General features: G+C 43.3%; 1 protein-coding gene across 1 annotated transcript in view; it reads right to left on the bottom strand.

The window, feature by feature from the left end:
* Positions 1–14,493, bottom strand: part of LOC18439107 (mitotic checkpoint protein BUB3.1) — a 36,169-nt gene that overhangs the window by 8,764 nt on the left and 12,912 nt on the right. Inside the window, exon 5 of the mRNA XM_006849282.4 lies at positions 1,225–1,300. Coding sequence (XP_006849345.1) covers positions 1,225–1,300 — 76 coding nt within the window. The remainder of the gene's footprint in view (positions 1–1,224; positions 1,301–14,493) is intronic.

The raw sequence follows: 14,493 nt of genomic DNA, 5'->3' as shown, positions 1-14,493 counted from the left end.
AGAGTATATGGAATGCAAGTTTTGTAATAATAGGAGTAGAGATGAAGAAGTAGTTAAGATTGACATCCAAGAAATACCAAAACAAACGTACTTTCGATATCTTGGGTCGATAATCCAAGAAAATGGAGAGATTGGGGAAGATATCACACATAGAACTAGAGTTAGGTGGGCGAAGTGGAGATGTGCAACCAGAATTTTATGTGATCGCCGCATACCAATAAAGCTAAAGGCAAGTTCTATAAGACAAATATGAGACCAGCTGTACTCTATGGGCCAGAATGTTGGGTGGTCAAAAAACAATATACCCATAGAATGAGTGTAGCGGAGATGAGGATGTTGAGATGGATGAGTGGCAAGACAAGAAGGGATAGAATTCAAAATGTGAATACATTTAGAAAAATTTAGGCGTGGCACTAATAGGTGATAATATGAGAGAGAGTAGACTTAGGTGGGCTGGCCATGCATGGCACAAACCCAGTATAGCACTTGTTAGGAGGTGCGAGTTAGTTCAAGTGGAAGGCTCAAAAATGGCAAGGATAGGCCCAAAATGACATGGTTGGAAGTAGTAAAAAAAGATATGGGGATTTATGGCCTCACTAAGGGTATGGCCCTTAATAGAACAGAATGGCAGACTAGGATTCGTGTAGCCGATCTCAATTAATTGAAAAAAAGCTTTGACGATGATGTTGTAGTTCACATGATTACAATCATGTTCCAAAACCCCATCTCAGAGACAGATTGACCACCCAAAACTCTGCAAATCCATCCACTTGATCTCCAAAATCATTGATCTAGAAAATAAATGGATTTGGAGCCACATCAAAGTCTCCACCTTGTCCACTCTCCCAAATATCACTCATGGACCATCTAAATTTCAATATCTTGATTGGATCACCCATTTCAACATCCAATGGTTTATAAGTCCAAGAATGTAGTAGCTAGACCACGAAATCAGTTTCATAGAAACCGGATCCTGTAATTTTATCAACAGAACATTTGCATAATGAAAAGAACACGATCTAATAGCAATGCACATTCTAGCATGTTATTTGATCCAACAACTTTTGTGGAAAATTAACCATGCACATGTTGTTCACTTGCTTTGGATTAAATAGCCATGATTTAGTATTGTGAGAAATAACTATGAATGCATAAATACCTTTCTAGGTCTTTCACAAAAATAATGTAATTCTTGTTTAGCATTAATGAAGTAAAAGAACTCACTTCTTTGCTTGACCAGCATCAGATAAATCAAAGAACTCCATAGCCACACGACCTTCAACCGAACTAAGCGCAAAACCTATAATTGGTATAATAATTAGAATATGTCTCACAAAACTATTACACATAAAATGATCGAAATGGCAAGAGACAAGAAACAAGCATGGCCATTACTTCAAACACATGAGCTCATAAATATGAAATGTTAACCTATTGACACTAAGCTCCCAAACCTCTAAAAAGACAAAATGCTACAACAGACACAAAGAAGAAGTATTGCTCCAGCAATTGATATTATTTTACAAATTGCTAAGCAAATGAAAATGAATGCAAATCCCCAGCAATTGATATTATTTTACAAATCTCTAAACAAAGGAAAATGAACACAAATCCATATGGATCTTCTAGACTTTCACAATCCTCCGCTCCCCATCCCAAACCAGCTCTAGATCCTGCTCCCAATTCAAAAACTATGGGCATGTATGATAGAATCACCATTGGGATTGGTTTAGTAAATGAGTTGAGAGTGTGAAGCTAAGTTTTTACAATTTTCTTGCAAAGTTGATGCCAAATTATAATTTTTTCCCAATATCCATGCTACCTTGGTTTTACTAAATTCTCCAAAACCCATGCTACTTTGGTTTTACTGAATATATTTCTAGTTCAATAATTACTCATATAAACTCCAAGCCAATACCACATATAGTAGACTAGTTAACTCCACAAAGTTACATTTCAACTAAAAATAGTGAAGTCACAATTTGAGTCAGCAGCTCGATAACAGAAACTAAGTCAGAACTAAGCAAAAAATGTGTATCACCAAATTACTTTCCCAAATAAAATTTCCTTACCACCTTCAAACATTGGAAAATATCACATGAACCGCAGCCAGTAATAACATGTTGCTATTTACATGCCAAAGCAATCAAATGACAAGGAAATCTATGGTTCATGATAATTGCTAAATCCATATCCATGTCTCTTTGTTCAAAAACATAAACTTTTAGGCCCATTATCAAGAAATTCAAACATGGAGTGAAAATCCATATGTACATGTGAAATTTTATGCCAGTGGCATGAGGCAATGCCACATACTCGGATCAAATTTCACAAATAATAAGATGTCATAAGTGATACAAAACCTAGTAGTGTCTGGGTTATGGTGTAGCGACTATGTTATATGCCACATAACCTCTTATGCTAGGTGCATGTAAAAAATCCATGGAGACTGTATATATGTGCCACATAACCTCTTATGTTGTGTGCATGTAAAAACACATAGAGACAATGTATATGCCACACAACCTCTTATGATGTGTGCATGTAAAAGTTACATAGAGACTGTGTTGGGTTATGTTATATTAGAAGCACACACCAACACAGTCTCTATGTATTTTTATATATTGTTTCAACAAAGTAAAGGAATCCCTAAGATGAGATCTTTTTTTCTTTGATAATGTTAACATTAAATTGATAGAGAGGAAAGAAGAGTACAAGAGACCTTGGCAATCCACAGAAAAGGATGCTCAAGGGAAAACAAAATAAAAGGCAGGATTGAGTCCTTTTTAGGAGGTTACAACTGGGTAGCAACCTAATAAAATAGGTCAATCCGAGGATCAAAAAATAAAACAATAAAAAAAAGTTGCAAACCCAAAAAATGTCAGTTGTCCGCCATTGTTGCTGTTTCTTTGGCATGCGCATCAACTTCCTAGTTTCCTTCTCTCCATGTATGCATCTACACAACAAACATATTCCTGCAAAGGTGATGAATCTCGTCAAACACTTGCGCTAGGAACCAAGAGGGGGTGAGCAAGAAAGTCTCTGAGCCCAAGAAATGGTATTCTTGGAGTCAACTTCCACCACTAAAGAGTGTAGGTGGAAAGGTTGTATGAGTTTTAAGCCTTCCAAAACTGCAAGGGCTTCGGCTTCCATAGAGTTGGTATGGCCAATATGTTTGGAAACTGTAGCCATTGTAGAGCCGAGGTGGTCTCTAAGCATGGCTCCCACACCTGATGGACCCAGGTTCCCGATAGAGCAACTATCGAAATTCAGTTTGAGCTCTCCTATAATAGGGGGCTTCCACCTAGTGGTCCTGGTCAGACGCACTCTATGGACTTGGAGGACATCGCTCCAATCATGGCTGAAAGCCGATGCTGGAATTCCTTTGAAATAACGATGGTTGGTTGCTCAGAAGGTAATTGTGGACTTGAGCTTGTCAAAAACTTTGTTCCAAGAACGTTTTGTTGTTGCGCTCGATCCATAGGGCCTATAGAGTAGCTGCCACCAAGGAGTTCCAAAGCAGTATCCCTGCCTTAGGCCAAGGATAGGGCTTGATGGGCGAACGAATGGATGTTACCTCTGCCGGTAGCACCCACTGAACATTGAATAGCTTGAGGATTGCCCCCCAAAGATTGAAGGCAAAGGGACAGTGCAACAGTAGATGATTGTTTGTTTCCTCAACTGCTTGGCACATAACGCATCGATTGGGTATCGGAATATCGCTTCTTTGCAGTTGATCTACTGTGAGGACTCTCTGAGAGAGAGCTAGCCACATGAATATCTGGATTTTGGTTGGTGGCTGGGGGGGGGGGGGGGGGCCAGGCGAAGGTGTCCCAGGCTTGAGCAGCAATGGCCACAGGTGCCAAAGGAAAAGTGGGGGGTAGAGAAAGGCTTCGATAGAAAGAGGAGACAGTGAAGAGGCCAGAGGGTGCAGGTGCCCAAATCATACAATCAGGACATGCGGGTAAAAGGAAGCAGGCATGTAGTTCTACCGCTAAGTTTGTGAAGCTCACAATCTCTGGGTCGTTAAGTGCTCTCCTGAATACTGGGTTCCACGAGCGAGAGGACCCTGCCGATAGCATTTCATCCGCTATGGTAGCTCCAAATGCCTGAAGATCTTTGGTTGGTCCTACAGTTTGGTAGCCACGGTGTATTGGGAAGGTATTTGTGCTTGACTATATCTATCCACAGTTGATTCCTCATGTTCGTCATGAGCCAACACCACTTACCAAGGAGGACCAAATTCTGAGTTCTAAGGTTTTTGATCCCTAGTCCTCCCCTTTGCCTAGATTGGCAAAGCTTGTCCCAAGCAAGTAAGTGAAATTTGTTGTTGGCTCTGTCACCATACCAGAAAAACCTTCTCATTAATTGTTCAATCATGGAGCTTACTGCCACAGGCATCCGGAATAAGGACATATGGTAACCGGGATGTCAGCTAGAGTGGCTTTGATCAGAGTTAACCTTCCTCTCAAAGAAAGGAAGCGACCCTTCCATCCTACAAGTCTACGGTCCACTTTGTCTATGATATGAGACCACAATCTCAATTTTGGTTTGCCTAAGCAGAGTGGCAGTCCTAGGTATTTGGATGGCAAAGCTTTGGCCTTGCAACCCCATCTTTCGGAAAAGGTGGATAGGGTTGTTGGGTCAACATTTACCCCCATCATCTTGGTTTTGTCGAAGTTGACTTTAAAGCCGGTTGCATATTCAAAGCACCGGAGAAACAGGAAAAGATGGTGTATCTCTTATGTTGTAGCATTGCAAAATACCACCAATGTATCATCTGCATACTTAAGGCGAGATACGGTGGGGGCCCAATTTCCCACCAAGAAGCCATGCAAGCATCCGACCACAAACATTCTGGATATTGACTTGCTGAAGACCTCAGCTGCAATGGCAAATAGAAAGGGGGAAAGGCGATCCCTCTGTCTGAGGCCTCTAGTAGAAGAGAAGTATCCTTTGGGAGTACCATTAATGAGGATGGATAAATAAGGATGTGAGTAACACACTCTCATCCATCCCCTCCATTTGGAACCGAATCCCATCCTGGACTGAGATTCTTCAAGGACATCCCAGTCTACATGGTCCTAAGCCTTCTCCCAATCCAACTTAACTACAATTCCAGGGGCTTTGGCCAGATGTTTTGAATGAATACATTCACGAGCCACTAGGGCCCCATCTAGGATTTGTTGATCCTTGATGAAAGCACTTTGGGAAGTCGAAATGACTAAAGGCAGAATCTTTAAGGCGAGAGGTGAGAACTTTGGCTAGGATTTTGTAGGTGGAGTTCACCAAGCTTATGAGACGGAAATCTTTCAGTTGGGTTGGCCCTTCAACTTTGGGAATGAGTGTGATGAAAGTGGCATGCAAGGCCCTATTGATGATACCCCTTGAGTAGAACTCCTCAAACAGTTTGAGGAAGTCCTCTCTAAAAGATACCCAAAAGAGTTTGAACGGTGCAAGAGGGTAGCCATCAGGTCCAGGGGCCCTGTCAGAGCCTAAGTCAGAAATGGCAGCTAAGATTTCAGGTTATGAGAAAGGTCTCTCTAACCAGATTGCTTTATCTGGAGGTAGAACAAGGAAGTCGACGTCCGCCATGGAAGGGCGAGAGACAGGGGGGCAGAGAAGAGATTTTGGAAATGGCCCAAGGATGGCTTGCTCAATATCGGGAGGTTGGTCTAGAAGGTTTTTAGCTACCGGAAGGTATGTGATTGTATTGTCTCTGCACCTGCATTTGGCAGTCTTATGGAAGAATTCAGTGTTGAGGCCCCCGGCCTTACGCCACTTAATCCCGGATCTCTGATACGAGAAGATTTCCTCTTTCTTTAAGATGGCTTGGCATTGAAGCTTCAGTTCATCTCTAAGTATGATTCCGGGACCGAGAGGAGTCTGGATTCTTCTAGCGAGTCTAGAGTTTGTATGGCTTTTAGAGAAGCTGATTTCTGTGGTCCTAAAAACCCTGATAGACCCCTAGTCCAGGATTTATGGTGAGGCTTCAATAATTGCAACTTGCATTCAAGTTTGAAGCCAGCCCCGCCATCAACCATTTTCGAGAGAGAGGTCCACCATTCTGGAAATAGGTTAAGGAGTGACAGTTCTTCTAACCAAGCCAATTCGAACTTGAAGGGTTTAGGTCAAGACTCTGCCGGTTTGGAGTCCAAAAGTAAGGGACAGTGGTCGGAGGTGGCTTTAGGGAGAGCCAAAGAGTGGGTCTCAGGAAAAGTAGAATCCCAATCTATAGAAATTAGGAATCGGTCAAGCTTTGAGAGGGTGGGATTGGATGAATGACTGGACCAGGTAAAGTGGCTCCTTGACATGGAAGGTCAAGTAGGTTGTTAAAGGCGATGAAATCGAAGAAGGCTGACATTGTCGGGGTGATTCTAGTTGAGGTGTTCCTCGCATGCGACCATCTCGTAATGTTTAAATCCCCACCTATACACCAGATGGGATTGGGCAGAGTGGCAACCTGGTTGAGTTCTTCCCTCAGGAGTAGTTGGTTGATGTCCGAATTGGGTCCGTAGGCAGCAGAAAATTTCCAGGACAGGCCATCACGGATCCTAGAGAGAAGGATGGTAACAGAGAATTTGGAAGCTAGGTGGGACAATAGGGAGTGTGCAGTGGGGTCCCAAATGAACCATATTCCTCCCGATGCCCCTTCAACTCGGAATGCAACGCATTGACAAGGTCTACGCCCCCAAACTTGTCGCACCTAGATCAAAGTAGGTTCAGGGAGTTTCGTCCCTGTAAGAGCCAAAATGGTGGGTTTTAACCTAAAGCAATGGTCCCTGACTGCCTGCTTTTTCTGTGGCACTCCAAGCCCTCTGATATTCCATGAGAGTATCAGCATTGCGGTGAGAAGGTAAGAGGAGAGTTCCTAAGGGGCCTCTAGTTCAAGTCCACCGAGGGGGGGAGAGAGCATCCCCCATGGTGTCCACTGATAGGGACAATCCTATTGAGTCCAAGGTGGATGGAACAAGGGAAGGTAAGGCTGGTAACACTAGAAACTGGAGTCCGTCTACTTCGGTGGGTCTAAAAATGCCTGTCGAGAGACCAAAAATGTCCCCTATTGAGGTAGAAACAAATTCAACCAGAGAAAGGGGTGGGGATGAACAAGTGGCCATAATTGAGGGGGGTGATGCAATAGAGGAGGCGGGGAGTCTTCTAGAATTGGGGGTGAAACGAGATGAGTGTGAGGGCGAAGACACCGAAGATGGGTCAAGCCCAAGGTTGGTAATGGGGGAGTGAGTGGTGGGTTGAGAGGCGATTTGAAGGTCGTAAGAAACATGGGTAGAAGAAATGGCGTGTTGAGGAGGGTGGAGGAAGTGCGTGGGTGGGTCAGGGGGAGGCCTAGGTTGGTAAGAGAAAAAAGGGGTTGAGAAATTGGGTGGAAGTAGGGCAGCAAAAGGGTCTATGAAGGTTGGGGGAACAGGTAGTGGGGATGGAGGATTGAAGTTTGAGATAAGCACGGGGATGGGAGAAGGATGAACAATCAGGACAAATATGATGATGGGGTCTCCACTTAGAGGGTTAGTAGGGAGACCCACTAGGACAGGTGGGAGCAAAGTGCAAGGCAAGAGGTTGGGATCCATAGGTTCTGTAGTTATCTCCGCTCAAACAGAGTCCTGAACAACCGAGAGAGTGAGGTCGTGCTGCTGCGATTCGACTGCTCGAACAAGTCCAGAACTGCCAAGGGAAAGTGGTCGTTTTGTTGTGGTTCGTCTTCCCTATCTGAATCTAAATCAATTAGAAGGGGAGAAAGAGGAGGTGAATGGGTGATAGAAAGGGGGCCACTGGTTTGGCCAGATAGGGCAGGGAGCGGTCCCTCGTAGCGGCCTCGGGATATTGCAATGGCAATGATGGCGGAGCCACTGTGGGGTGGTGGTGTACATGAGGTGACGTCGAGATGGGAGGCTTAAGAGATGGTGAGGGCCGGTAGGGAAAGGGTAGGTGGAGCGGCTCTGGCAGGGAGCCGAAGAGGATCTGCTTCCGATGGACCGATGGGAAGGTGGTGGGAGGTTTGGGTGAGGGTGGCCACAGGATGAGGGGCAAGAAGGTTGAAGGAGCTAGGAAAGGGGAGCAGCGACTTACAGTTGTCATGTGAGGACATCAACAAGGGGGGAAACGAGGGAGCATGCGAACGTACATCCGAAGCTACCTGAAAAGTCATTCGTGCCAATGTGTCATCAATGGTGGGGGGCGTCGTCAGGGCACTGTTGGCACGAAGTGGATGGCATGAGCGAGCTGGGTTGGCTACGGCCCGACCCAAAATCTCTGGGGACTGCCGAGTGGTGTGGCAACAGTCATGGTCAACACTGAGATTGCGAGAGGCGGTTGGAGGGGAGAGGGCCAGGGGCGAAGGGGGTGGAGGTGCTGTTTGGTGTAGAAAACCCTAAAAGCAATCCACGAAAACAAGAAAGAAGAAACAAACACAAAAGAAAAAGACAACCAACCACAACGTAAAGAGATACGTGGTTCGGCAACGTGCCTACGTCCAAAGGAGATGAGAGCTTCTTTACTGGCAATGGAGAATAAGATTCTAATAGCTCTCTCCCTCACTCCTCTCAATTCTTTCTAATTACAAAGAAATCTGCGTTTTTTCCTTAACCTTAAAAAGAACCCCCATCGCTACAATATATAGAGTCCCAGGTAGATGGTACAAATTACTGAAATACCCTCCAGAGTCGCCTCTTTGACTCCACCTTTGGTAGATATATTTCTTCAGAATACAAGACATCAATCCTCAATAATCTCCACCTTGGCTTGAATTCTATCAAGCCACCCTGAAGATGTCTTCATCTCCGTACCTCCATAAAGGTACATGACTGCACCCCCACCTACCATGGGGTGCTTCCCACACTCTCAATAATGAGTGATATTAAGCAAGTCCAAGCAAAGCTTGAACTTCTCCATAGTGACCGACTTTGTAAGTATATCTGTAGGGTTGTCATTCGTATGAATTTTCTTCAAGTGAATGATTCCTTCTGACACAAGCTCCCTGATCTTCTGATATCTCATATCATGTGTTTAGTCCTTGCATGAAACACTTGATTCTTTGCAAGATTTATGGCACTCTGACTATCACAATGCAACACAGTACCTTCTTGCTCCACCCCCAACTCACGAGCCAAACCAGTCAACCAGATCGCCTCCTTTGCTGCCTCAACTGCTGCCATGTACTCTACCTTTGTCGTAGACAAGGCAATCGTGGGTTGAAGCATTACCTTCCATGAAATAGGTTCACCTGCTAGTGTAAAAACATACCCTGTAGTAGACTTTCGGTTGTCTAAATCACCAGCATAGTCGGAATTGATATATTCCACCAGTTCTGTAGAGCTTCTCTTCTTGCTGAACATAATTTCGAGATCTGACGTCCCGCTCAGATATCTTAAAATCTACTTAATAGCATTCCAGGATTACTCATGTATCGACTAACAACACTGACAACATGAGATAAATCCGGCCTGCTACAAACCATAGCATACATGAGGCTTCCGACTGCGCTAACATAAGGCACCATAGACATCTGCTCTATCTCCTCATCTGTAGTGGGACACTGTCGTTCAGATAACATGAAATGACTCGCCAATGGAGTGTTAACTGACTTGACATTTTCTATGTTGAAACGCTCCAGCACCTTTTCAACATACCTTTTTTGAGTTACCCAGAGTTTACCTGCACTTCTATCTCTATGAATCTCCCTACCAAGGATCCTATTAGCAGCCCCTAGATCTTTCATATCAAACTCAGAACTTAACATAGACTTAAGAGAGGTTATGTCATATGCATTCTTGACAGCGATGAGCATGTCATCAACATAAAGCATCAAGAGAATGAGGGAATTATCATCAAGAACTTTAAAATAAACACAACAATCATATTCACTTCTTGAATAGCCAATCCATACCATGAGAAAGTCGAAGCGCTTGTACCACTGCCTGGGAGATTGCTTAAAACCATAAAACGATCTCTTGAGCAAGCAAACTTGATCTTCCTTTCCATGCACCTTGAAGCCTTCAGATTGCTCCATAAAGATTTGTTCCTCCAGATCACCATGAAGAAACGTCGTCCTCACATCAAGCTGTTTTAGCTCCAAATCAAACATGGCTACTAAAGCAAGTAATAGCTTTATTAAAGTGTGCTTGACAACGGGAGAGAATATTTCATTGTAGTCCACTCCCTCATTTTGAGCGTAGCCCTTAGCTACGAGCCTAGCCTTGAATCTCTCACATTCCTTTTCTGTTGCTACCTCTTTCTTCTGAAAGATCCACTTGCACCCAATTACTTTCCTTCCCTTGGGCCTCTTGACAAGCTCCCAAGTCTTGTTCTTTTTCAGAGACTTCATCTCCTCCATCATGGCTGTCATCCATTTACCATTCTATGCATCACTCAGAGCATCTTCAAAAGAGTCGATTTCCGTCAGTACCAACTGTTAGACCAAAGCTACCATGTCCTCAAAGCCATATCTCACAGGGGATTTTTGTAAACACGCTTTTTTCTGTCCTTTGCCAAATTGTAGGCTTACCATGTGGTTGTTATTGTTCTGGTATGCTGCTAGATGATTCTTACTTTTCTGGTATTTCAGACTCTTCTAGCTCCACCTGGACTATCGATCTTTCTCCATCACTTTCATTTACTTGCACTATGTCATCTTGCAAGTTGATTGACTTCACCATGTGAGATTCATCAAACACAACATCCTTGTTAAGCACAACCTTATGTGAAGTAGGATCTCAAAGCTTGAATCTCTTCACTCCCTTCTCATAACCGAGAAAAATGCACTGCTAAGACTTAGACTTTAATTTGGAACGTTGCCCACTCTGCACATGGACATAGGCTGGACATCCGAAAATCCTCAGCATAGAATAATCTACCAGCTTTCCTGTCCACACCTCCTCTGGAATATTTCAATCAATCATTGTAGATGGTGACATGTTAACGATGAAACAGGCCATGTTAACTGCTTCTGCTCAGAAACTTTTCTTCAAATCTGCATTCAATCTCATACTGCGAGCTCTTTCCAGAAGAGTCATGTTCATCCTCTCAACTATACCATTTTGTTGAGGAGTTTCTGGTATGGTCAAGTGACGTACAATCCCCTCTTCTTTACAAAATTCTTGAAATGCTCTAGACTTGTACTCCCCTCCATTATCTGATCTCAAGCATTTCAGCTTTTTTCTTGTCTTCCTTTCTACCTTTACTTTCCATTGTTTAAACTTCGTGAATGCTTCACTTTTGTGTTTCATGAAGTAGACCCAGACCTTTCTTGAGTAATCGTCAATGAAGGTAATGAAGTATTCTGCCCCACCCTTGGATTTGATTGATGAAGGCCCCCATACATCAGTGTGTACAGAGTCCAAAATATCCTTGCTCGTATGATTTGCAGTTCTGAATCTAATCTTGCACTGTTACTAAAAACAAAGTACTTACAGAAATCCAGTTTACAAGCTCTGACACCCTTCAGCAATTTCTTCTTATGAAGTTCCATCATACCTCATTCACTCATATGCCCTAAACACATATGCCACAATTTTGTGTCATCTGTACTGGACTCTACATCTATGGTTACAAAAGCTCCACCTGTAACTGTATTCCCTATCAACCTGTATAGGTTCCCAGTTATCTGACCTTTTATGACAACCATAGATCCCTTACTAACTTTGAGGACTCCACCTGTTGCTGTATACTTGCAACCATTCGAATCAAGGGCCCGCAAGGATATTAATTTTTTCTTTAATTGTGGGACATGGCTCAAATCTAATAAGATTCATACTATCCCATCAAATATCTTGATTTTGATAGTTTTTATTCCAATGGTCTTGCATACCGCATCATTCCCCATTAGAACAAAGTCACCAGTATATGATTTGTAGGTTTCGAATCAGTTTCTATTTGGACTAACATCCAGAATCTAAAATCCAAGAATCAATAAATTGATTCTTACCTGAAGATATAGAGAGAAGATCCCCATCATCTCTGTCAGAGCTATCAGCCACACTAGCTTCATCAAATGTTTTTCTTGTTTTTATCCTATTTATATCCTCCTTCCTTTTCGTGCAGTCTCTCTTCATATGACCTTCCTTTTTGCAGTAATAGCAAATAAACTTGCCCTTCCCCTTCGATTTTGACCGACTTCTGCTTCCAGATCTCTTTTGATTTGATCAGCCCCCTTTCATGACTCTCTTTGTGTTTTCCAAAAAAACCTTCTCCTTGAGATTTAATACTGTTAGTCTTCTTCCTTGTCTCGTTTGACAAAAGAGTAGCAGTGACTTCGTCCGTCTCAAGAGTCTCCTTCCCATACAGTAAAGTCGTAACCAAGTGATCGTATGATCTTGGAAGCGAAGCCAACAGAAGTAGGGCCTTGTCTTCATCCTCGATTTCGACCTCAAGGCTTGCTAACTGGCTTATGATCTAGCTGAACTCGCTGAGATGTTCAAGGAGATCCGTACCTTCTTCTATCTGAAGAGAATACAACTACTTCTTCAAGAACTTGTTCGTCAGAGATTTCATCATGTAAATACTCTCGAGTTTTATCCAAACCTCCACAACAGTTTTGAGATCCACCAAATAACGCAAGGCGCCATCTGAGAATTCAGACAACTCGCACTTACCGCTTTTTCCTCGATCTCTTGCCACTCTTCATCGTCTATCTTTGCTCGTTTCTTCAATTTCCCTAGCAAAGCCTTAGCCAGACCTTGTTGTATCAGAAGATCCTTCAATCTTCGTCGCCAAAGGGTGAAGTTACTCTTTCCATTGAACTTCTCTGTGTCATACTTGACGCTTGAGCCCTTTCCTATCATCGTGGTAGCAAACCCCAGAAAGCGGAATAACCTGTTAGGCTCTGACACCAATTTGTAGAAAACCCTAAAGTAATCCACGAAAACAAGAAAGAAGAAACAAACACAAAAGAAAGAGAACCAACCACAACACAAAGATATACGTGGTTCAGCAACATGCCTACATCCACGGGAGATGAGAGCTTCTTTACTAGTAATGGAGAATAGGGTTCCAATAGCTCTCTCCCTCACGCCTCTCTGTTCTCTCTGATTACAAAGAAATCTGTGTTTTTTCCTTAACCCTAAAAAAAATCCCCATCGCTATAAAATATAGAGTCCCAAGTAGATGGTACAAATTATCGAAGCCCTTCAGGCTTTTAACGGCCCTCCGGAATCATCTCTTTGACTCCACCTTTGGCAGATATATATCCTCATAATACAAGACATCAATCCTCAACAGTTGGGGTGGAAGTGGAGGAGGTGGTGGTAGTGACAGAGGTGGGCTTAAAGGTGGGGGAGGAGGCGTAGGCGGGGGTAGGGAGGGTCGCTGAGGAGCCTATGGAGGTAAGATAGGTTGAGATAGTGTTGAGAGGTGAGCTTTCCATGAGCATCTAAAGGGCTGAGGTCTGTAGTTTTTTTCTTTTTTTTTGATAAAGTTAACTGTATTGCTATAAATATTTTACATGGAGTGTTTGAACCGAGAGTCCTTCCATGGAAGGACTCTCCGTAAAAAATGGGGTCGGTACAAAATGATCATATCAATCTATCCAAAGTTATACAAAATATAAAATGAGATTACAAAAACTGGGCTTATAGTATGCCCCTTTACATCGATGGTCTATGATCTTAAGCAAGCAAAAAAACTAGCCACGCAGTTACACAATGGTCCCTCTGTGGTCCAGATCGAAGGTAGAGTCTTCAACCGAAGCCTTGGCCCCGTCCTTTGCCAGGAGATCGGCTAGCTTGTTTGACGTCCTCAAAGTATGCGTCCATGAGACATTTATATCCCTGCAAATATCAACGATCTCGTCAAAGATGAAAGCAAGATACCATGGAGGAGAGGAAGTTCCTCTAGCCCATGATATTATATTTCTAGTGTCTCCCTCCACTATTAGGTTTTGCCCCCAAGATCGGTTGAAGCTCTTGATGTCCAATAGAACGGCCATAGCTTCGCCGTGCTGAGAATCTTGAACGCCAAGGTATTTAGAGTAGGAGAACAAAATTGTGCGGTTTTGATCTCTGAAACTCCTCCTGCTACGGAATGACTGGGGTTTCTCATGGAACAGCCATCAAAATTAAGTTTGACGGCTCCTTGTGGGGGAGGTTGCCAGTTGTGGGATCTGTTCCTGTTGTGAGGACTATGGTGCATGGTGTTTCTCCAATGACTTAAAAAAGTGTTAGCGGTGATCCTTGAGAAAATTCGACGGTTGGTTGCCCAAAAAATTATTGAGGAAGTAATTTTGTGGAGTAAGGTTGGGCCTTTGATAACGTTTCCTTGGAATATCCTGGAGTTTCTCTCTTTCCAGATGTTTCAAATTGTAGCTGCCACCACGGCCTTCCAAAGTGTTCGTCCTGCCTTAAGCCAGTGTGTGCAGGGTAAAAGGATAGGAGTTCCTTGACTGTCGCTGGCATTACCCATTGAGCTCCACAAAGCTGAAGGGATGAGGTTTGTGGTTGCTGCTAGTTTTATGTCTTCTGAAGACGAGGGTCCAATGGTCCGAAG

The sequence above is a fragment of the Amborella trichopoda genome, chromosome 12 (genome assembly GCF_054954075.1).
Source record: "Amborella trichopoda isolate Santa Cruz 75 chromosome 12, AtrichopodaSantaCruz75HAP2 v2.0, whole genome shotgun sequence".
Taxonomy (NCBI): domain Eukaryota; kingdom Viridiplantae; phylum Streptophyta; class Magnoliopsida; order Amborellales; family Amborellaceae; genus Amborella; species Amborella trichopoda.
Note: the sequence above shows the minus strand (reverse complement) of the source record. Positions and strands in the feature narration are given on the sequence as shown.